Raw genomic sequence first — 22,295 nt, 5'->3', positions numbered from 1 at the left:
TCACCATCATCATCACCATCATCACCACCATCATCATCATCACCATCATCATCATCATCACCATCATCATCACCATCACCATCATCATCACCATCATTGTCATCATCACCATCATCATCATCACCGTCATCACCATCATCATCATCATCACCATCATCATCACCATCATAATCACCATCACCATCATCATCACCATCATCATCACCATCATCACCATCACCATCACCATCATCGTCACCATCATCATCACCATCACCAGCATCATCACCACCATCATCACCATCATCATCATCGTCACCATCATCACCATCATCATCATCATCACCACCATCATCACCATCATAATCACCATCACCATCATCGTCACCATCATCATCACCATCATCACCACCATCATCACCATCACAATCACCATCACCATCATCGTCACCATCACCATCACCATCACCATCATCATCACCACCATCGTCACCATCATCATCATCACCATCATCATCACCATCATTGTCATCATCACCATCATCATCATCACCATCATCACCATCATCACCACCATCATCACCATCATCATCATCATCACCATCATCACCACCATCATCACCACCGTCATCACCATCATCATCATCACCATCATCAGTATATTCATATATTCAGATAGTGTAATATAACATGACTGCTATTCTTTTTTAAACATGGTTCTAGCACTGAGGATTCAGCCATGAGCCTTTAGTGGAGGAGACAAACAATAAACAAATAAATGGAACGTCATGCCGGGGATGAGAGGCGCCATGAAGAAGTATGAGGCAGTGGAGAGTGACAAGAAAGTCTATTTTCAACAGAGTAGTCAGAGAAGGCTTTTCTAAGGAGCTGACTTCTTTTTTTAATTAAAAAATTTTTTATGTTTATTTATTTTTTGAGAGCGAGAGAGACAGAGCATGAGTGGGAGAGGGGTAGAGGGACAGGGAGACACAGAATCCGAAGCAGGTTCCCGGCTCCGAGCTGTCAGCACAGAGCCCCATGCAGGGCTCGAACCCACGGACCATGAGATCATGACCTGAGCCAAAGTTGGACGCTGAACCGACTGAGCCACCCAGGTGCCCTGAGGAGGTGACTTTTAAATGGACACCTGAATGAAGCGAGAGAATGAGCTTTAGAGATGCGTGCAGGAAGGGCTTTCCAGGTGGGGGAAACTGCCCGTGCAAAGGCCCTGAGGCTGGAGCTTGTGCGACGCTTAAGAAGCAGCGAGGAGACCCGTCTGGCTGGTGCAGAGCGAGGGAGGGGGCGAGGGTGGAAGAGGTAGTCAGAGAGGGAACAAAGCAGGGTTTTGTAGGGCTTTGGGAGGACTTGGCTTTTTCTCAGAGGAACACAGGAGCCACTGGCCATCTGAGCAGAGGTGTAACCTGGTCTGCAGAGACTGAATAGAGATTATGAACCCATTCTATAGATGAGGATACTGAGGCTCAGAGACTACACATCCACTTTGTACCGTTTGTATATAGTTTGTATAGATGCAGGATTCGAACCTGCATCTATCCGGCTTCCTGTGCCTCTAACTGGGGACTTGGGCCCCAAACAAAGGGAATAAAGTCAGCTTGGTGACACTGGCTCTGGAACTGAGCAGAGAAGACAGGAAGAGCGGCCCAAGCAGGGCTGGGCCTGATACAGACAGACAGCTGCTGTCATCGAGATGCTCCTCTGTTCCACCACCCGCCAGTCTGAGACCAAGCCTCAAAGCCCAGGCCTCAAATATGTGATTACTTAGCGTAGTTCTGGAGAGGCTCTGGAATGTTCTTCTACTGTTTGACTTGGACGTTTACATTTACTGTAAATTTTTGAAGCCCCTTGGGCCTTCTCTCTGTAAAGCATTGGTCACTCTTGGCCCGGGTCACATCTCCTCGCCCTTCAGACCTCAGCTTATGTACCTCCTCCTCCAGGAAGCCCTCCCTGACCACCCCCAAGCTGGGTCCGGCGTCCCCTATAGGTTCCTTTGTCTTATCTCTACCCACTCTGGGCCATCACTGTCGGAGGATGGGTCTGTCTCCCCCACTGGACTGTGAGCCCACGGAGGGCAGGGCCAGGACGGTCACCGGTTGCCTCTGTGTCCCTAGCACAGGCTGGCCACAGAGAAAGGGCTCAGGGATTCTTTTCATTGGATGGATTTGCCATAAATTCTCCAAAGACACAAATGCGAGCAGGGAGGAGGTTTAAGGTGACGGCCAAGACAACCGGCTCAAGGCTCAGATTTGCCTCTGGGCTCCGGGACGTCAGAGGTTGTGAAACTTTGAGCACACCGCCCCATCTCTCCGAGCCTCAGTCCCTCTGTCTGTCGAACGGGGCGTTGGGGGATTCTGGAGACAACGCGAATGAATCGTGGGGCCTGGCATGTGCCAGAACGGGGCAGTTTTCACCGGTATTTATTATCCAAGATGGGGAGAGAAACGATACGAATGCTCTTCGCGACAAGCATCCGGTTTTTTGTCTTTTCCTGATTTGAGGGGGGCGGAGGGAAGCAGGTATGAATAGCATTTTTGTCTGATTATAGAATACCCAAAAAGAGAGCAAGGTATACCTGTTATGAAGAAGTGACAAAAAAAATAACCGAAGAGAATACAAATCTCTCACAAAGCCACGTTGCACGGAGAACTTCATTGTCGTGTTTTTTTAAGTAGACATCACGCCCAGCGTGGGGCCCATTGCGGGGACTCGAACTCATGACCCTGAGATCAAGACCCGAGCTGAGATCGAGAGTGGAGAGTCGGACGCTTAACTGACTGAGCCACGCAGGCGCCTCTGTTGCCATTTTTTTAAAAAGTGGGGCGCCTGGGTGGCTCAGTCAGTTAAGCCTCTGACTTTGGCTCAGGTCATGATCTTGCGGTTTGTGGGTTTGAGCCCCGTGTCGGGTGATGTGCTGACAGCTTGGAGCCTGGAGTCTGCTTCAGAGTCTGTGTGTCCCTCTCTCTCTCTGCCCCTCCCCTCTCTGTTCACACTCTGTCTCTCGCTCTCTCTCTCAACAGTAAAACCTTAAAAAAAATAAAAGTTGGGGCGCCTGCGTGGCTCAGTTGGTTAAGCATCTGACTTCAGCTCAGGTCATGATCTCATAGTTCCTGAGTTCGAGCCCCACACTTGGGATCCTCCTTCCACCCCCCTTTCTCGGCCCGTCCCCTGCTCTCTCTCTCTGTCTCTCTCTCAAAAAGAAATAAATATTAAAAAAAATAAAAAATAATAAAAGTAAAATGAAACAACAGAAGACCAAATATCTGTGTTCATCTCACATAGCAGTATTTTAGGAAGCTTGGGGGTGTGTGTGTGTGTGTGTGTGTATCCTAGGTCACAATAAAATGCATTTCCTTTTTTTTTTTTTTAATAAAATGCATTTCTTACCATGGATTGGTTCATTAGCTCCCCCCCCATGGGTGGACCCGCAGGCTTTTTTAAAATTAAATAATTTGATTAAATATAACTAAATATTTAAAATTAAATTAAAAATTAAATAATTTATTTATTTTGAGAGAGACAAAGTACAAGTGGGGGGGGGGGGGCAGAGAGAGAGAGAGAGGGAGACGCAGAATCGGAAGCAGGCTCCAGGCTCTGAGCTGTCAGCACACAGCCCGACTCGGGGCTTGAACTCACGGACCGCGAGATCATGACCTAAGCCAAAGTCGAACACTCAACCAACTGAACCACCCAGGTGCCCCTGTAGGCTTTTTTCCAGTTCTTCGCCATTTCAAATGAAGAGCTGACATTTGTCGGTGGGGGGGCTGGTGCCCTTAACTTTCTATGTTGTTTGCATTCAGAGGTGGGTCTTTAATTTGTTTGAAATGATGATTTTTTTTTTTTTTTAAGGGCTCCTGGGTGGCTCAGTTAAGCGTCTGGCTTCAGCTCAGGTAATGATCTCAGGGTTAGTGAGTTCAAGTCCCGCATCCAGCTCTCTGCCTCTCTCTGCCCCTCCCCCCACTTCTCTCTCTCTCAAAAATAAATATTTCAAAAAAAAAAAAAAAAAAAAGGAATGATGATGTTTTTAAAAGACACAGCGTCTGGTTTGTACATTTTTATATCATTGCGCAGAACAGGAATCTAACATACAGCCTCATGCTTCATTACCACGGGCCCTATGTCCCCCGGGGGACCGTTCTGAGCTCTTTCTCTCTCCCTCTCTGGAAATAACCACAAAACCTTGGGATTCTGCGGAGGGAGGAGTGAAGCGCTCTCATCCAAGCTGGGCTCAGGTTACAGCGGCCAGCTGCAGGCCCTGGCGAAAAGTCCCCTGCGGTCGCCTCCACCCTGCAGCAGGGGAACGAGGTTCCAAGCGAGGAAACGTGGCCAGGAAACCCAGAGGCCCCACGTTCTTTTTCTCCGCTTAATTTATTTTTCCTAAAAAACAGCCGCACGGCAAAATAATCTGTAGGGCAAGATTGCATTAACGTGGGGTTCAACACAGTCAATTCCGCAGTGTTGAGAAATGCATCGTGTGGCAATAAGGATCCATCTCTCTGGAAAATCAAGTTTTTGTTTTTCCTAAAACAGGGTATTATTTACCCTGGGGGAGGGAGGAGTTTGTGATGAGCAGGGCACATGAGGCTCTTCTGAGCTATTTCCTGGTGGGTTGAGTATCACGGAATTCGCTATATAATTATTTGTTACAGTGTATGTTTCCGTGGGGGGCACATTTCCATATGGGTGCGACACAGTCCACTGTGTTTTTTCAAATGTTTTTTAAAAAACAGTCACACACTGAGAGAGCGGCAGTGAGAAAATAAATGCTCTACCTATTTTCCAGAATGTTCCGCAGGCGAAAACCTGAACCCGGTGGAACAAACGTGCATTTTGAAAAGACTCCCAAACGAAAGGCACAGCAGAGTCAGGTGAAGCTTCTCTCGTTTATGTTATGGAGGCTGATCATGTTTCTTCCTGGTGTCTGGAAAGTGTCACGTGGGCGAAAAAGCCTTGGCTGGAGACTAATCCTGCTTTTTGTCCGAAGCCTTTCACCGAAGAAAAAAGAAAGAGAATGAACTATTTCACTTAATTTTTATTTTAAACATTTTTTTAAGGTTTATTTTTGAGACAGAGACAGAGCGTGAGTGGGGGAGGAGCAGAGAGAGAGGGAGACACAGGATCCAAAGCAGGTTCCAGGCTCCGAGCTGTCAGCGCAGAGCCCCTCGCGGGCCTTGAACCCATGAACGGGGAGATCATGACCAGAGCCGAAGTCGGACGCTCAACGGACTGAGCCACCCAGGCGCCCCTATTTTGCTTAATTTTTAAAAACAAGATGTGGATTATGGTCTTTAAACTCTGTGTATTTATGTTGGACAAAACACTGCAGAGAAACAAACCAGTAAACCAAATTTAATAAACATAATGAAGAGAGGGTCTCTCTGCCATTTTTGTAATTAAAAATATTTATGTTTATTTTGAGAGAGAGAGCATGCGCGAGCAGGGGAGGGGCAGAGAGAGGAGGAGACAGAGAATCTGAAGCAGGCTCTGCGCGACCAGTGCGAAGCTCAGGTGGGGCTCGAACTCACGAACCGTGAGATCATGACCTGAGCCAAAGTCAGAGGCTCAACCGACTAAGCGACCAAGGCGCCCTTTTTTTTTTTTTTTTTGCCACTTGTTAAGGAAAGAGATCATATTCTCTTGTGGGCCCAGAAGATACGTGGAGGGAACAAAAATCACGTCTATTTAAGGCCTAAACGTAAAGAAATATGCAGGACGTTAGGAAGGGATTGTCTTGCTGAGGAACATGCCTGTAAGTCAGGAGATTTTATTCCAACTGAAATAAGGTTTACACAGAAATAAGGCTGCACTCCGGGGCCACCCACTCACACACTGGGAAGGTTTCTAGCTTAGAGGTTGAAGGGAAAAATGAATCATTTGTACATATTTCTTCCTTCCTTCCTTCCTTTCTTTCTTCTTCTTTTTTTTTTTTTCTGGCTAGAGCTAGCATTTCCATTAAAGTGCTCCGTCCGTCCCCCACCATACTTTGCTTGTTTTGGACTTTTTCCCCCAGTGCTGTTTATATGGACATTCCTCACCGGCCTGTAAAAGTAATTACGATTGCTGCAGAAAACCCTCAGTAAATATGAAAAAATCACCCATCATTTTGCCCTACATATAACTAACCTTTTACTGCGGAACAATTTAATTTTACTTTTTTTTTGAGAGAGAGAGAGAAAGCACACACACACACACACACACACACGTGTAAGTGGGGAAGGGACAGAGGGAGAAAGAGAATCTTTTTTTTTTTTTTTTTTTAAGTTTATTCAAACAGGCTCCGCGGTGTCAGCACAGAGCCCGATGCAGGGCTCGATCCCACGACCCATGAGATCATGACCTGAGCTGAAATCAAGAATCAGACTCTGAACTGACCGAGCCACCCAGGCACCCTGAGAATTTTGCTTCTTAAAGTTAGAATGCTGGTTTTAATTCGAAGAATATGGAAGCCTTAAAAAAAATTTTTTTAACGCTTATTTATTTTTGAGACAGAGAGACAAAGCATGAGTGGGGGAGGGTCAGAGAGAGGGAGACACAGAATCTGAAACAGGCGCCAGGCTCTGAGCTGTCAGCACAGAGCCCGATGCGGGGCTCGAACTCATGGACCGTGAGATCATGACCTGAGCCGAAGTCGGCCGCTTAACCGACTGAGCCACCCAGGCGCCCCAGAATATGGAAGCATTTAAAGTAAGCCATTAGCGGGACTCCCATGGCATATTAACAACGATAATAGTAACGTCAGGGTCCAGGGGTGACATGTGTAATACAAAGAAGGTGTTTTTTAAAAAATGTTTATTTATTTTTGAGAGAGAGAGAGAGAGAGAGAGAGAGAGAGAGAGAGAGAGAGAGTCCCAAGCAGGCTCCACGCTGTCCGATGTGGGGCTCCAACCCATGAACCATGAGATCATGACCTGAGCCGAAGTCAAGAGTTAGACGATTAGTGGACTGAACCACCCAGGCGCCCCCGTGTCCTGCAAAGAAGTTTCGAGTGGGAATCAAGACTCCTGAGTTCTACCCCCTCTCTGTCACCCATGTGCCCTGTGACCTCAGCTAATTCCTTCCCCAATCTGGCTTCAGCTTCTTGCCTAGAAAATGGGGGATTGGAGTAGAAATGGTTTCTAATGGTCGGCCACACCCCCAACCAACAGCTTCAAACTCTGCGGGTCCAGCAGGGCATCCCAATTTCTTAAACACTCCCCAGGGGATTCAAACGTGTAGCCAAGGTTGAGAACCACTGTCCTTTTCTGGGGTTCTAAGTCAGTAGTTTCTGCGAAGAGGGGTACCCAGGCCATTGCCGCTGCTCGGGGAAACACACTTTGAGAACCTCTGCCTCCCCTGTTAGGTCACTGTTTCCCTGCTACGACAACCCTCCAAGTTCGTGGGTGTCACACGACCGGATTCTTGGGTGAGTACAGGTTTTTCTTTTTTTTCCTTTTAAAAAACTTTTAATGTTTATTTTTTTCTCACTTTTGTAGTTGCCTTTTGTTTTGTTTTTACTTATAAGTCAAGTTTATTTTTTAATATGAAATTTATTGTCAAATTGGTTTTTTTTTTAATGTTTATTTTTGAGAGACAGAGAAAGAGAGAGTAGAGAGGGGCTGCGGTGTGTGGAATAGAGTCCTCCAACATTCGTGTCCACCCAGAACCCCAGTTAAGGTGAGCCCATCCTGGATTCAGGGTTGGCCCTGAATTCGGTGATCAGTGTCCTGATAGGGGAAGACACACAGATACACAGGGAAGACCACGTGATGACAGGGCAGATGACGATGACGTGGCTCTGAACTGAAGGGTTCTCGGGATCGTGGCCAATACCAGATGCCGGCAGAGGCAGGGGACAATCCTCTCCCAGAGGAGCACGGTCCTGCCCACACCTTGATTTCAGATTTCCGGCCTCCGGAACGTCGAGAGAACACATTCTGTTGTTTTAAGCCACACGGTTTGGGACGGGGCCTGAGTCCATCTCTGTGATTGGCTGTGGCCAGCACACTGGCTTCTGATGGCCCCGGTGTTCCCAGGCTCATGGCTGCATCACTCTGTTGGGTCTGTACTTCTGTCTCCACTGGCCTCTCTTGTCTGGGTTTCTCTTGCCCCAGTATCCCTCTCTTTTGTTTTCTTTTTTTTTTATTTCTTTATTTTGAGAATAAATACGGAGAAGAGAAGGAGAGAGAGAGTCCCAAGCAGGCTCCACACTCCCACACAGGGCTCGAACTCATAAACCATGAGATCATGACCCAAGGCAAAACCAAGAGTCCAATGCTTATCCAACTGAGCTACCCAGGCGCCCTTCTACTTAGCTTCACACATATAACTTTACATGACTAGACAAATGTCATCACATGGGTGGTGATCTTTTATGGTCTTTGTAGTCTAGATCCACCTCCTATCCCCCCCACAAACCCCATCTCCCTACATAACCAGGTTAACTTCCTGCATCTTGTATTTATTGAGCACTTACTGTATGCCAGGAGCTGTTAGAAGCCCTTTACATCCTGCAAAGCAGATACTATCATCTCCATTTTACAGATGAGGACACTGAGGCCCAGAGAGGTCACAAAACCCAGCCACGAAGCCAGGATCTGGCTGTTCTCCTGCCCTTGAGTCCCTCTTTAGCCCCACACTGCCTTCACATTTTCGCTTTGTTCAGTAAAGCCTAATATGGTCACATACAGAGATACAGAGGTTATTTGGGGTATAGTCTTTTTTGACCAGAAAAGGAGACCATACTGCATACATACAACTTCTCTGGCCTCTCGCCGTGTTTACTAAAAAGGACCCCGTGGAAACTATCCCCGCTGCATGGAGCCCATGGGCGGCTACACCCTCCAATCAATGGGCAGCCCCAGGCGGATGGACGGTCTGCCCCGCAGGTCAGCCGTCCTGAGGCTCCAAACCTGAAGCCCGAGCCAACCTGCAGTGAGCTGGAAATCCTTACTCTTTCCCGGGGCCCAGTGATTGTGCACAGCAGTAATTGTGTCACCTGATGTGTTTATTTCCGCTTTCGCTTGTTACACGTAACTGATCAAATTATACCACCAGGTAGCGCGTGCTCAAAATGTTTCCACACATCTTCATTTTTTTAATGCACCAGGAGACGTTTTTTAAAAGTGAAGTGATCCCGACTTTTCTGGTGGGCTATGAGGGAGCCTGGAGAGTCACCTGAGCCTCCGTGTCCAGGGTTTTTATTGGGGGTGGGTCCCGTAGGTATGGAGCACCCACGTGGTTGACCTTAGTGCCTCAGCCTTTGTTCCCTCCAGCGGGCAGATCGATGCAGGGAGGCTGGAGGCAGAAACAAGTGTTCAGCATAAATCACATTGTTGGCGCAGGTGACGTGTCTGGCCCAGGGCCCTGGGTAAACAGACTGTTATCAGGAGGACATTCCTTCCGGGGACTTAAAGGTTCCCTCCCAGGGGGCCAGTCTGGGTTTTTTGGCTTTTTGTGGAATGTGCAGGAGCCTCGGTTACCCCTTTACTGCACAGGGGACATCTGTGGAGCTGTCTGTAGAGAAGGCTTGGGTGCCTGGATGGGGGCAGGGAGGGTGCACTGTCGGCCACAGACTAAGGAGGGCTCACCTATTTGGGGATCTGCAAGGTGGGAGGGGATGGGAGAAGCCGAGATAGTAGGAGACACTGGGAAGAGTCCAGAGAGCCAGGAGGCGGACCCCCGCCCCCACCCCCAGGGGCTCAGCGAGGACCAAACACTATGGCATTTTCCAATAAACCTTGTTCAAAGCCAGCTGCGTGTGTCTTCCTGTCCCTTGGTCACTTGAGCCCACCCTTGTTACTATTTTTTTAATACTTCTTTAATGTTTCTTTATTTTGAGAAAGAGAGCATGAGAGGGGAGGGGCAGAGAGAGAGAGTCCCAAGCAGACTCTGCATGGTCAGCACAGAGCCCAACACGGGACTTGAGCTCATGAACCATGAGATCGTGACCTGAGCCGAAATCGAGAGTCAGATACTTAACTGACTGAGCCACCGAGGTGTCCCCCACCCTTGTCATTCTTGCAACTCCCCGAGGAGTCTGCTTCTGAGTCTGTCTGTGTCTCCTTGAGGAGACCGTTCACACACACACACACACACACACACACACACACACACACACAGAGGCATGCGTGCAACTCACACACAGGGTTTTTATCCTCAGACCCCTGGTGGGTAGCCCTGAGACTTGGGACAAGTTTGTTTTCTACTGAGTCTCAGTTTGTCCCTCCCTTGAGTGGGCACAGCCGTCTCTGCCCTCCCTTCCCCAGAGTCCCCAGCACGCAGCCCCAGAAGCAGGAGGATGTTTGGGTCACCCGAGATGGTTCTAGGGCCGTCAACATTATTTTTAACTTGAGGGGGCTTCAAATGGTGCCTGCAGGGCTCAGTCCCCAGATGCAGCCTGCTGGCGTCTCCAGCATTGTGATTTCAAATGTTCCAGGATTTCCAGGGAGGATTTCCAGGGAACCTAAACGGTCCTTTGTCTGGAATAACCCAGCTGCCCTCGACCATTAGCAAGGAGGAAAACACTGAAACACGGAGGAGGAGGGGAGAGATGCCACCCCATACAGATGGGGACCCCTTATCAGGCCCCATGATGGTGTGACAAACAGGGACCCATTAGGGGGACAGGGCGAGGAGGGATTTGGAGCCCGGATCACCCCCCCCCCTTCCGCCCCCAGCACTGCCACTTACAAGCTGTATCATTTTCAGCTGCTTACTTAACCTCTCTGTGCCTGCAATCAATTTATCTTCCAAGAGGGGGGATTATAATAGAGCTTTCCTCCCAGGGCTGGTGAAGGACTGAAGGAGATGTAATGTGTTGGAATTCAAATCCGCCCCAGTGGACATCATCTGTCCTATTCCTGTTATACACCAGAGGCGGTCAGTTCCTCACGAGACATCTCAGCCCTGATTGGGGCCCCGGGGACGGTGGTTTCCCCATCCTGGCTGGTGTGGAATGACCCGGGAGCTTTCAAACACCCCCGCCCAGCCCGCACGCTCAGAGACGCTCACTGAACTGGCGCAGGTGTGGCTGGGGCATCCAGAGCCCTAAGGCTTCCAGATGATTCCACTGTGCACCCGGGACTGCGAACGGATCCCCCCAGGGCTCCGGGAGATAATCAGACCCCACAGCAGACCCGTCTCAAGCTGGGCGTGCATCAGAATCATCTGGAAGGCCTTCTAAGACACAGACTGCAGGATCCCAACCCGAAGTCATTCCTTCCGTCTGGGGTGGGCTCAAGGATATGCATGTCTATCTAGCTCCAGCGGAGGCTGATGCTGCTGATCTCGGGACCTCCCTTGACGGGCCGCTGCCTGACGTTCAAAGGCCACGTGGAGCTTTGGCCCTTTCAGGTCCTGGGCCAGTGGCTGCAGCCTCCGGCGCCCTCCGGGGAAGCCCGCGCCGCGCGCCTTTAAGCAGCGGTCCTGGGGCGCCCCCTGGCGGGAGGCGCGGGAGCCGCAGGTCGTGCGGGCTCTCTCCCCTCTGGCGAGGGGTGGGACGTGGGCAGGGGGCGACGCCGGCCGGCCCGGGAGCCCTCGACCTCCCCTCCGGAAGATGTGGGAGCCGACCCCATTCCCAGGAGCGCCGGGACCCGAGCTGGCCGACGGGGCGGACGGGTCCGGCCCGAGCGTGCGGGCCGAGGTGGGGTCGGGGACGGGGTAAAGGGACACCGCGGCCACGTGGTCTGGAACGGTCCCGCGGTTCCGCGAGGGAGCCCCGGAGGAGGACGAATCCGGGTTCGAGCTCCCTTGCCCCGCCCCGGAGCCTCCCTTTCCTCGTCTGGGAAATGGCAGTGAAAACCTGCCTTCCTCCAATTCCCCCACGCCTGTTCTGTGCGCAGAATCCAATAAGGACGCACACGACGGCCCGAATCTCTCCCCCACCAACTGACCCCGCGGGGACACAAACAGCGCGGGAGGCTGGCCCCGGTGGGGTCCGTGATCCCACGTGAGCGACCGCTAGGCCCGCGCCTCCCGAAGGAGCCTCCCTCGGGCACCGGCCCGCCCCAGCCCTCACCTCTTCGGGTCTTCGCCCAAAGGTCGCCTTGTCAGCGCGGGCTGCCTGGCCCCCCGCCCCCGAACTAGGCGCCGATCGCAAACCCTGCGCCGCGCATGCTCGCCCCGCGGCCTCCCGGTGTCGTGCAGCAGCGTGCCCTTCTCCGGCAGCGTCTTTTGTGCGTCCCCGGGCCCACGACGCTCCGCAAGGGTCTGCACTTGGCGTGCGTCCTGCCGCCGCGCCAGCGCCGAGCTCCGGGTCCCGCGCGGCCCGCCCCGTCCCTCCCGCCTCCTCCGGCCGCCACCGAGAGGTGTCCTCGGTGTCCTCGGGGCCGCGGGCGCTCGGGCGCGGGGGACAGCGGGAAGGCGGGGGGCGGGGGACGCTCTCCGGGAGCCGCTCGCGCTGCGGCGTGGGCGGCAGGGACGCGGGCCCGGGGCTCCCGGGTCCCTCCTCGGGGAAGTCTGCTGCTTGGTGGAACCCTTTAGCGCGGCGACCTGGGCTCCGGGCTGCGGCGGTCCCTCCCCCGGGGGCCCTGAGCCACCTGCCCTGTCCTTCTGCACTTTGGCCCGCGATGGCCGCGTCACCCATTCCCCCACGAACCCCCCCCCCCCCCGACAGATACAGTCCGTGGGTCATCAGGAAACAAAGGCTGGAATGAAGTGAAGAATGGAGCCGTGCCAACATCCTGGGGAGAAGCACTCCAGGCCGCGGAAGGGGTGGGGGTGGGCAGCAGGTGCAAAGGCCCTGAGGCAGGAACAGGTCCCCAGTGTTCCCTGAACAGCGAGGAGATCTGGGTGTCTGAAGCCACGGGAGAGTGGTGGGTACTGAGGCAGATCACATGGGGACAGAGAAGCCGAGCGGTGCTGTCCAAGAGAACTTTCCGTGATGGCGGACATGTCCTATACTTTCCCTGCGATGGTAACCAGCCGCCCCATGTGGCTCTTGAGCACCTATAACGTCACTGATATGGCTGAGGAAGTGGATGTTCAATCTTACACTTAACCAATTCAATCAATTCAATTTTAAATTGTCCCGATTGCCCAGTGGTGTTGGACAGAACATGTCCAACCATTATGAGTTTTGCTTTGGCCTTTAGAGATCTAGGAAAACATCAGAGGGTTTGGGGAAAGGAGTGATTGGGTGGGACTTGACTTCTCGGTGAAACCGAGTCAGAAGGCCAGCCCAGATTCAAACGGAGCAGAAAAAGACCCCACGTCTCCATGTGGAAAGGACCAGGCGCTTGATGGCAAGTGAGCTGGCAAGTGGAGGGAGAGAGGCCATTTTGGAGACAGATGGGGACATTTTCGGTCCGCCATCCTTACGGGGCCGGGGGGAGCAGGGCGAGATGCTGAAACGATGCAGCAGGAGTACAGGTGTTTGGAATGGGGCTGCTGGGGGTCACAGCCACTCTCTGCCCACCCTCCGCCTGACCCTCGGCTGGTTACTGACCTCGCAGGGGGTCTCGGTTGACCCACCTGAAAATGGGTATCATGTTCTCCTCGCGCCCTCTGGCGGGCGGGAGAGGCGGTGAATCGCTCCTTCTTAGAGCGCGGCGGCCCTAGGCTGAGCTGGACTCCCCTCCCCCTCCCGCCCCCCACCCCACCCCCCCGCCGGAAGCGAGTCTCCCCCACAGGCGGCATACCGGCCTCTTCCTGGTGACTCAGGGCCCTCCCGATCTATCCCAGCTCACCTCAGGCAGCACCCCTAAACCCCCACGCTTTCCCCCTTCCGCGGGAAACCTGCGGGGGGTCGGGTGGGGGGGGACCCCAAGGGAGAAACATCACGGATTCTGGAGTCACACAGTTGTAGACCGCCTGCTTTCACACTCCTGCGCCGTGTGACCTTAGGCAAAATCATCTACCTTCTCTGGGTCTGTTTCCTCATGGGCAAACTGTGAACAGTAAGGGCCCAAAGCTGCACGAGGACGATCTGAACGTAACCGCCACGACACGGCAGGAAGCCGCGTGTCCGGCCAAATGTGTAATATACATACAATGGGATAGTCTTCAGCCTTAACAAGGAAGTTAATTCTGCCCCGCGCTCCAAGTGGATGAACCCTGAGGACATTACGCTCCAGGCAATCAGCCAGCCACGAAAAAGGCAAACGCTGTCTCACTCCACGTAGATGAGGTGCCGCGAGTGGTCAAAATCGTAAAGACAGAAAGTATATCGGTGGGTCGGAAGGGGTCGGGGGGACAGGGAGAATGTGGAATTGCCGTTCAACAAGTCTAGAGGCAGATTTACAGCTGGAAAGTTCTCGGATGGATGGTGACGACGGCTCCACCACAGTGTGGATGTAAATACCACTGAAGTGTACAAGTAAAAGTGGCTCTGGAGGTCAAGTTTGTGCCACGTGTGTTTTAACCAACCAAACAAAACCCCTAAAATAAAGGTAAAAAGCATTTGGGGCACTGCACGCGGTACCTGGAATGTAGCAAGAGCTACAGAAGAAACAGCTGGTGCTATTTTTGTCATCGGTGTTGAATCTCAACCCCAATTCGGAGCCGAATCGATCCTGGCACGGAATTTCGACTGCACCGCTGCGCGCTCCGAAGCCTCCAGGGCCAGCGGCCAGGGAGCGCCCCCTGGTGGGGATCCCGGGAACCGCAACTTGCGTGGACTTGCGTCCGGGATCTTGCAGGCTGGGGGAAGAAGGGTGGCGGGAGGGGGTCGCCTTCTACCCCCAGGAGCCTCATTTGGTCCCTCCGGCTGTTCTGAGACCTGGTCGCACCCCCAGGAGTCTCGGAGCGCCGCACCGGTTGGTGAGAACGCGCAGAAGCCTGAAGGAGCTGAGTTAGGAAGTAGTGTCTGGATAAATACGAACGTGGATTTCCTGGGAAAGAATAGCTGTCTGAGATCATCACCACCCACCCTTGGGCTTTGTGGTTTTCGGTCTTCACAGGGCTTGTGTTGCTATGTTTGTTTCTGTTTATTTTGCGGTTATTTGCTTTAGGAGCACAGGAGTCAGTGACCCTGTACTTGAGAATCGCCAGGATGCGGGGGATTACAAGAGGGTGACGTCTAAACGTTGGGAGCCGGTCAGGCGGTGCAAGCTCCCAGTGGCCCCTCCTCTCACAGACGCAGGGAGGTTTGAGGACTCCAAGGTGCGGAGTAGGCTCGTGTCCGCTTCGTCGCAATCACACTAACACGCTCACACACACAGGCTCACAAAACGCAACCCACTCATAAGATACCCACTCGGTCACAACTCACACTTTCTTTTTTTTGTTTGTTTGTTTTTTCAACGTTTATTTATTTTTTTGGGGACAGAGAGAGACAGAGCATGAACGGGGGAGGGGCAGAGAGAGAGGGAGACACAGAATCGGAAACAGGCTCCAGTCTCTGAGCCATCAGCCCAGAGCCTGACGCGGGGCTCGAACCCACGGACCGCGAGATCGTGACCTGGCTGAAGTCGGACGCTTAACCGACTGCACCACCCAGGCGCCCCAACAACTCACACTTTCTAACAGACACCGAGGCGCATTCACGCTCTCACATATACACCAGCCCACCCAGGGAGACACAGAGCCCGGCTCCTCATCATGGCCCAGGAGGTCTGGAGAGGTCTGGCCTGTATTGTACCCGGGTCTCATTCCAGCCTGACGGGCCTGGACCCCATCAGTCAGGTGGCCCCTCTGGACTGTCACTAATGTCTCAGCCTCTGAACTGTGAGCCCCAGGAGGGCGGGCCCAGGACTATTACGGGCATTGATGGGTCTCCAGCACCACCCCGCAGGCAGAAGGGGTTCCAGGAAGTTCGCTGAATGAAGGAACTGGATTAATTCTCGCCTTAAACTTCGGTTCCATATTCCCTTTCCTTGAGCTGTGGTTTCCTGTGCCCACCAGAGGGCGCTCTGACCCAACAAATATCTAATTCGGCGTGTCCACCTCCAGCCTTGAGAGAGGAGGAACAACTATTATCAACCATTGCTAACTTCAGCCCCGCTGCCTGCCAGGCCCCTGCTCAGCGCTCCACACACCCGCCCTTGGCATCAACAGCGAGATGAGACCTAACTAACCAAGACGGATGGAGGAAAGCAAGGCACAGAAAGACTGTTTCATTTTCCTAAGTCACACAGCATCTAAACTACAGATAAGCTTCCAATCCGGCCTCTGTGACTTCACAGCTCTTTACTCTGCTGTTGGCCAAGGTTCCCAAAAGAGACGGTAGCGACAAGGTGCTGTTCCCCTTAATGAGAATGGGGGCAGAGACCTCCGGCCAGGCAGCCTTCCCCCCACCCCCCAGCCCCTAACAGGGCCTTCAGGCCATAAGGCATGTCCTTCACAGCCTTAGATGCTGACCTATATAATTCAGCAGCTGGGGGATGTGGGTTCTATTATTAACCCCGTTATACAGATGAGGAAACAGCTTCAGGGAAGTTGAGGGACATGTCCAGTGGAACCTGCCCAGGGTGACAGGGTCTGGAGGTGGCAAAGCTATGACACCAGAACTGGGAGGAGGAAATGGAAGTCCTTTCTTTCTTTCTTTTTTTAAGTTTATTTACTTATTTTGAGAGAGAGAGAGAGAGAGAGAGAGAGAGAGAGAGAGAGAACTCGAGCGTGAGAATGGGGAGGAAGGGCAGAGAGAGAGGGAGAGAGAATCCCAAACAGACTCCAAGCTACCAGCACGGAGCCTGACTTGGGGCTGGAACTCACGAACCACAAGATCATGATCTGAGCCAGAATCAAGAGTCCCTTGCTTAACCGACTGAGCCATCGAGGCGCTCCAAGGAAGTCCTTTCTGAGAGGAAGAGAAGTCACTAAAGGGTGAGGGTCTGAGGGGAGAAGGAGAACCTATTTTAAGGGGGAGGCAAAGCAATCCTTTGTAAGTCTGCAGCAAAGGTTCAAGGGAGCCCCAGGAAAGTTGACTTCTCTGAAGTTTACTTTAAAAAGAGCCTGAAGTAGGGGCACCTGGCTGGCTCAGTCAGTGGAGCACGCAACTCTTGATCTTGGGGTGGTGAGTTTGAGCCCCACGCTGGGTACAGACATTTACTTAAAAAAAAAAAAAAAAAAGAACCCAAAGGATGCAGAGTGAGGAAAAAGGAAGTAACCGTCAAACTGCACAGCCACTGGAAAGAATAATCTATGTCCTTTAAGGGCTGACCTGGAAAAAACGTCCAGGTAATATTATTAAGTGAAGAAAACAAGCCATTGGTGGCAATATGAGTGTTGAATGACTCCATTTTGGTTCACGAAAGAAATAAGTTTATAAATCTGACATCCATTGCCTTTAACGACATGCCAGGAATGGTCTGAGAATTTTACCTGAACTTGTCTCGTTAATTTCCATCACCTTTATGATTTCCGTTTGATGGGCAAAGAAGTTCCAAGAAGTCCAAGAGTGGCAAGGGGAGGCTGCAGACATAGGTCTTCTGACCCCAGAACCCCAGCTCTCAATCCCTGTGCAGGCCCAAACTTGCTCTGGGCATGGGCTCTTAATGTTTCGGTCATGTTTCCGTGGTGCCCCCAAATAAATACCTAACAGCTTCATTTATTATCCAGTTCGGTCCAAACAACCTGGTAAGTCCTTATGTCCTAACAGCTTAGTAACCATATGAAAAGAAATAAATATATTTATATATAAATTGAAAGAAAAAGCCAGTATTTTAATTTCATTCTTAAATAAGCATAATTATTTACTAATGGGATGTGTGCGCCGGTGGGGGCGCTGCACAACTTCTCAAACCTTGAGATCGAACTGAGCACCGCCGCTTTCGTTCAGTGTCGCATTGATCTTCGCCCGGGGTTTGCTTTTTACTCTCTGCAACCCAGGAAAACGCAGCTTCACGGACATATGACGTCATCGAAAGGCCTGGAGCGAAGCGGTCGAGCCGCAACTACCTGAGCTGGTAGTTCGCACAGTGTCCGACAGATGGCGCTGTGTTTCAATAAAAAATTCACAGTAGCTCCTGGTTTGGGAACCACAATACTGGTGCTTTTTAAGGTATAAACAGGTAACTGTCAGAGGAGGTTTTTGTTTGAAAAGCGCAGATGGTTCACGAAAAGATGAGTAAATATATTTTATTTTATATAATAAATTAATATATTTATTAATTCCCTAATTAATTAAATTGATTAATATATTTATATCATGTATAATATATAAATAATAAATATAAATAATAAATAAATATATTATATATAATATAAATATATTTATATTATGTATAATATATAAATAATAAATACAATATAATATATATTATATATTTATATTAATTCCCTAATTAAATCAATTAATATATTTATATTATGTATACTATATAAATAATAAATATAAATAAATATATTATATATAATATAAATATATTTATATTATGTATAATATATAAATAATAAATAAAAATAAATAAATAGAATATATATTATATATTTATAATAAAATATATTTATTAATTCCCTAATTAAATTGATTAAATTAATTAATATATTTATATCACGTATAATATATAATAAATATAAATAAATAATAAATAAATATATTATATTATATATAATATAAATATAAAATAAATATATTTACATTATGTATAATATATAAATAATTAATATAATATGATATATGATATATTTATATTATATTATATGTTTATTAATTCCCTAATTAAATTAATTTAATCAATTAATATATTTATATTATGTATAATATATAAATAATAAATATAAATATATTATATATAATATAGATATAAAATAAATATATTTATATTAAATAAAATATATTAATAATAAATATAAATAAATAATAAATATAATATTATATATTATATATTTATAATACTTATATTATAAATACATTTATTAATTCCCTAATTAAATAAATTAAATAAATTCCCTAATCAAATCCCTAATTCACACTGCTCTGCACAAAGGTGGACTCTAGAACTCTATGCAAACCCCGCCCCCCCTCTCCCCCCAAAACCATCTAGCTCAGAAGACTAGGATGCAGGGAACTATCCTGATGAACTTGGGGATTTGGGGTAAGCAAGAAGTACATCTTAAACAAAACTTCAAAATATAAGCCATCAGGCAAAATCCAGGTGAAATCTGATTATATCAAAATTAAGGGTTTCTAAGAGAGTAACAGCTCTTAAAAGTTTTCACCACACACACACAACAAAATAAATGGTAACTATGTGAAGTGATGGGTGTGTTAACTAACCTTATTGTGTACACGTTCTGCAGTGTATACATATACTAAATCATCCCATTGCACACTTTAAACTTACACAATGCTATATATCAATTATATCTCAATAAAGCTGGACAAAAATTCTAAAGATCAAGCGTTTCTGTTAATGTCTCATTATAGACACAGTAAAGGCACAGAATAGAAGAGGAGCACCACAAATTGCTACATGTTGGGAACACACTACAAGAAATGTACATGGCATTCATGCAAATCAAGGAGAAAAAGAAGGCAAATACAAGACAAAAATGGGTGAGAATACGAACAGGCAATGTAAAAGAGAGGGCAGCTCAAAGGCTCATCTGAACATGGTTAGATGCTCAAAAATCATTGAAATTAGAGATATATGAAAGAAATAACAACGAGCTATTGCTTTACACCTGTGAGACTGGAGAAATGAGAAAGCTGGGTGATGCTATTAATACACCCATATTCCAGATGACAAACCTGAGGCTTGGTAGGGAGAAGGGTGGGGGAGCTTGCCAAGTCCACTAAGCCGGGAAGTGGAAGGACAGGAAGTCATGGGTCTCACATACTCAAACTCCAAACTCTTAAAAGTCATGTCAGGCAGGCTTCAGCATCACCACTCCTGCCATTCATTGATTCATCGAGTAATTAATTCATTGATTCTTCCATCAGTCCGTCCATCCATCCATCCATCCATCCAAGAGAGCACCCACCATTGGTGGACACCACTGTGATGTATATAGGTCTGGTTTCAGTTGACAATGTTAATCACAAAAAAAACAGCTGTTTAACTGTAGCAGTTTAGTTACTACCTGTAAACTCCATGGACTGTTGCATGACCATTAAAAAATCATGGGCTGGGGGAGGCGCCCGGGAGGCTCAGTTGGTTAAGTGCCCAACTCTTGATTTCAGCTCAGGTCATGATCTCACAGTTTGTGGGTTTGAGCCCCGCATGGGGCTCCATGCTGACAGCTCAGAGCCTGGAGCCTACTTTGGATTCTATGTCTCCCTCTTTGTTTCTGCTCCTCCCGCCTTGTGCGTGCTTGCTCTGTCTCTCAAAAATAAAAAAAATAAATTAAAAAATAAATAATAATAAAAAAATAAATAAAACAACCTTGGGTCCCTGGGTGGCTCAGTGGGTTAAGCATCTGACTCTTGGTTTCAGTTCAGGTCATGATCTCATGGTTCATGAGATTGAGCCCCGCGTGTGGCTCTGCACTGATAGCACGGAGCTTGCTTGCGATTCTTTCTCTCTCCCCCTCTCTCTCTGCCCCTCCACCACCAGTCATAGTGGGTTAGGGTCCACCCTACTGATTTCATTTAACCACCTCTCACTTTCCCCGTTTGCTCACATTCAGAGGTGCTAGGGGTTAGGATTTCAACATACGAACTCGGAGGGGTCGCAAGTCAGCCCCTCACATGTGGGAAGTCTGTTTTACCTCTCGGGGAACTGCTAGACTCTTTTCCACAGCAGTATTTTCATTTAAGTTTGGCTCTGTTTTCTCTGCACTCACCCTGCCCTCTCAAGAATTCTTGCGGACTGAGGCAAAGCTAACCTAAATTGTTCTCAAATGTAGAGACATGTAGGCATATTTAATGGTTACTTGACTGTCAGGCATTTATTATTTTTTTCATGTTTATTTTTGAGAGAGAGAGAGAGACAGAACACGAGTAGAGGAGGGGCAGAGAGAGAGGGGGACAGACGATCCGTGCTGACAGTAGAGGGTCCAACTCGGGCTCAGACTCAGGAACCGCGAGATCATGACTGAGCCAAAGTGGGACGCTCACCAGACGGAGCCACCCCGGCGCCCCTCACTGTCAGGCATTTAAAGGAGCATTCACTAACTTTGCTTTGGTGGTTTCTTTCCCGATTTAGGGAATCCATACTTTTTTTTTTTTTTTTTTTTTCTGGCTTACACATTTTGGGGAGGGGCTCGAAAAACTTGCTACTGTCCACGGACCTTGCGGACAAAGTAGTAAGGCAACGCGGCATGAACATGTTAAGTTGGTCAATTTGGGTTTGATCCTTAGAGCCCTGGGGAGCTCAGCATCCCTCCTGGTGGCTGAGAGGAGAACATTGCCATCCTTCCTGCTACAGCTTAACTTTTTTTTTTTTTTAATGTTTATTCATTTTTTGAGAGAGACAGAGTGTGAACAGGGGAGGGGCGGAGAGAGAGGGAGACACAGAATCCAAAGCAGGCTCCACACCATCAGCACAGAGCCCGACGCGGGGCTCGAACCCACGAACCGCGAGATCATGACCCGAGCTGAAGTCGGCCGCTTAACCGACTGTGCCACCCCGGTGACCCTGCAGCTCAACTATTAATAAAGTCATTCTGGATAGTTCCTGGCACGCAAAAATAATGACAAGATGTTTATTTTGTAGATTTCACATATTCCTGGGTTTTTTTTTTTTTTTAATATTTATTTTTGACAGAGTATGAGTGGGGGGAGGGGCAGAGAGCAAGGGAGACAGAGGATCTGTAGCGGGCTCTGCACCGACGGCAGCGAGTCTGATGTGGGGTTCGAACCCACCAACGGTGAGTTCATGACCTGAGCTGAAGTCCGACGCTAAACCGCCTGAGCCACCCAGGGGCCCCTCTGTTGCTAATTTTTAAATTATGCTTTTGGGCACAGGAAAAAGAAATGTGGCAGTACCTACATCAAAATGTTAGCGGCGTTCCTCTCCGGGTTGGGGGGTGGGGGGGGCGGCATACGAGGGTCATCTGTTTAAACTATCCATAACCACCAGCCGAAGCTTTGGCCTTGAAATAGTAATGATTGTTAACAATCGTATTTACATGACCCAGTTATTACCCAATTCCAACTGGGTTCACTGGGTGGTTCTTCGGTGGGTCTCACCTGTGGCTGCGGTCAGCTGGCGACGGGGTGGGGGCGGGAGGGGGGTTGCTGGTGGCCAGCATGCTCGAGCTGGGTCTCCTCCACCTGGTCTCTCTCCCTGCAAGGGATCTTTCATTATTCAGTCTGTAAGCCCAAGCTGCAGCGCAAAATGGCTGCTGGTTTCCAAGATGGCAATGGTGGGAGTGGCCAGGCCTGGTAAGGCCTAGGCCCCACGTTGACATAGTATCACTTCCGATATTCTTTTGGTCAAAACAAGTCACAAGGAACCTCCCAGAGTCAAGGGAGGGGAAATAGACTGCCCCTAGTGGGA

At 49.2% G+C, this 22,295-nt stretch overlaps 1 protein-coding gene across 1 annotated transcript; it reads right to left on the bottom strand.

The window, feature by feature from the left end:
* Window positions 1–8,959: 8,959 nt before the first annotated feature.
* Window positions 8,960–12,556, bottom strand: LOC128313172 (translation initiation factor IF-2-like). Its single transcript, XM_053210098.1, has 2 exons — window positions 10,689–12,556; window positions 8,960–9,267 (listed from the first exon to the last, which is right to left on the bottom strand). The coding sequence occupies exon 1, from the start codon at window positions 12,554–12,556 to the stop codon at window positions 11,294–11,296; it is 1,263 nt and encodes a 420-aa protein (XP_053066073.1). The 3' UTR covers window positions 8,960–9,267; window positions 10,689–11,293.
* Between the last annotated feature and the right edge of the window lie 9,739 nt (window positions 12,557–22,295).

Source organism: Acinonyx jubatus, chromosome E2, assembly GCF_027475565.1.
Source record: "Acinonyx jubatus isolate Ajub_Pintada_27869175 chromosome E2, VMU_Ajub_asm_v1.0, whole genome shotgun sequence".
Lineage (NCBI taxonomy): Eukaryota > Metazoa > Chordata > Mammalia > Carnivora > Felidae > Acinonyx > Acinonyx jubatus.
This window is presented reverse-complemented; position numbering and strand designations above follow the sequence as displayed.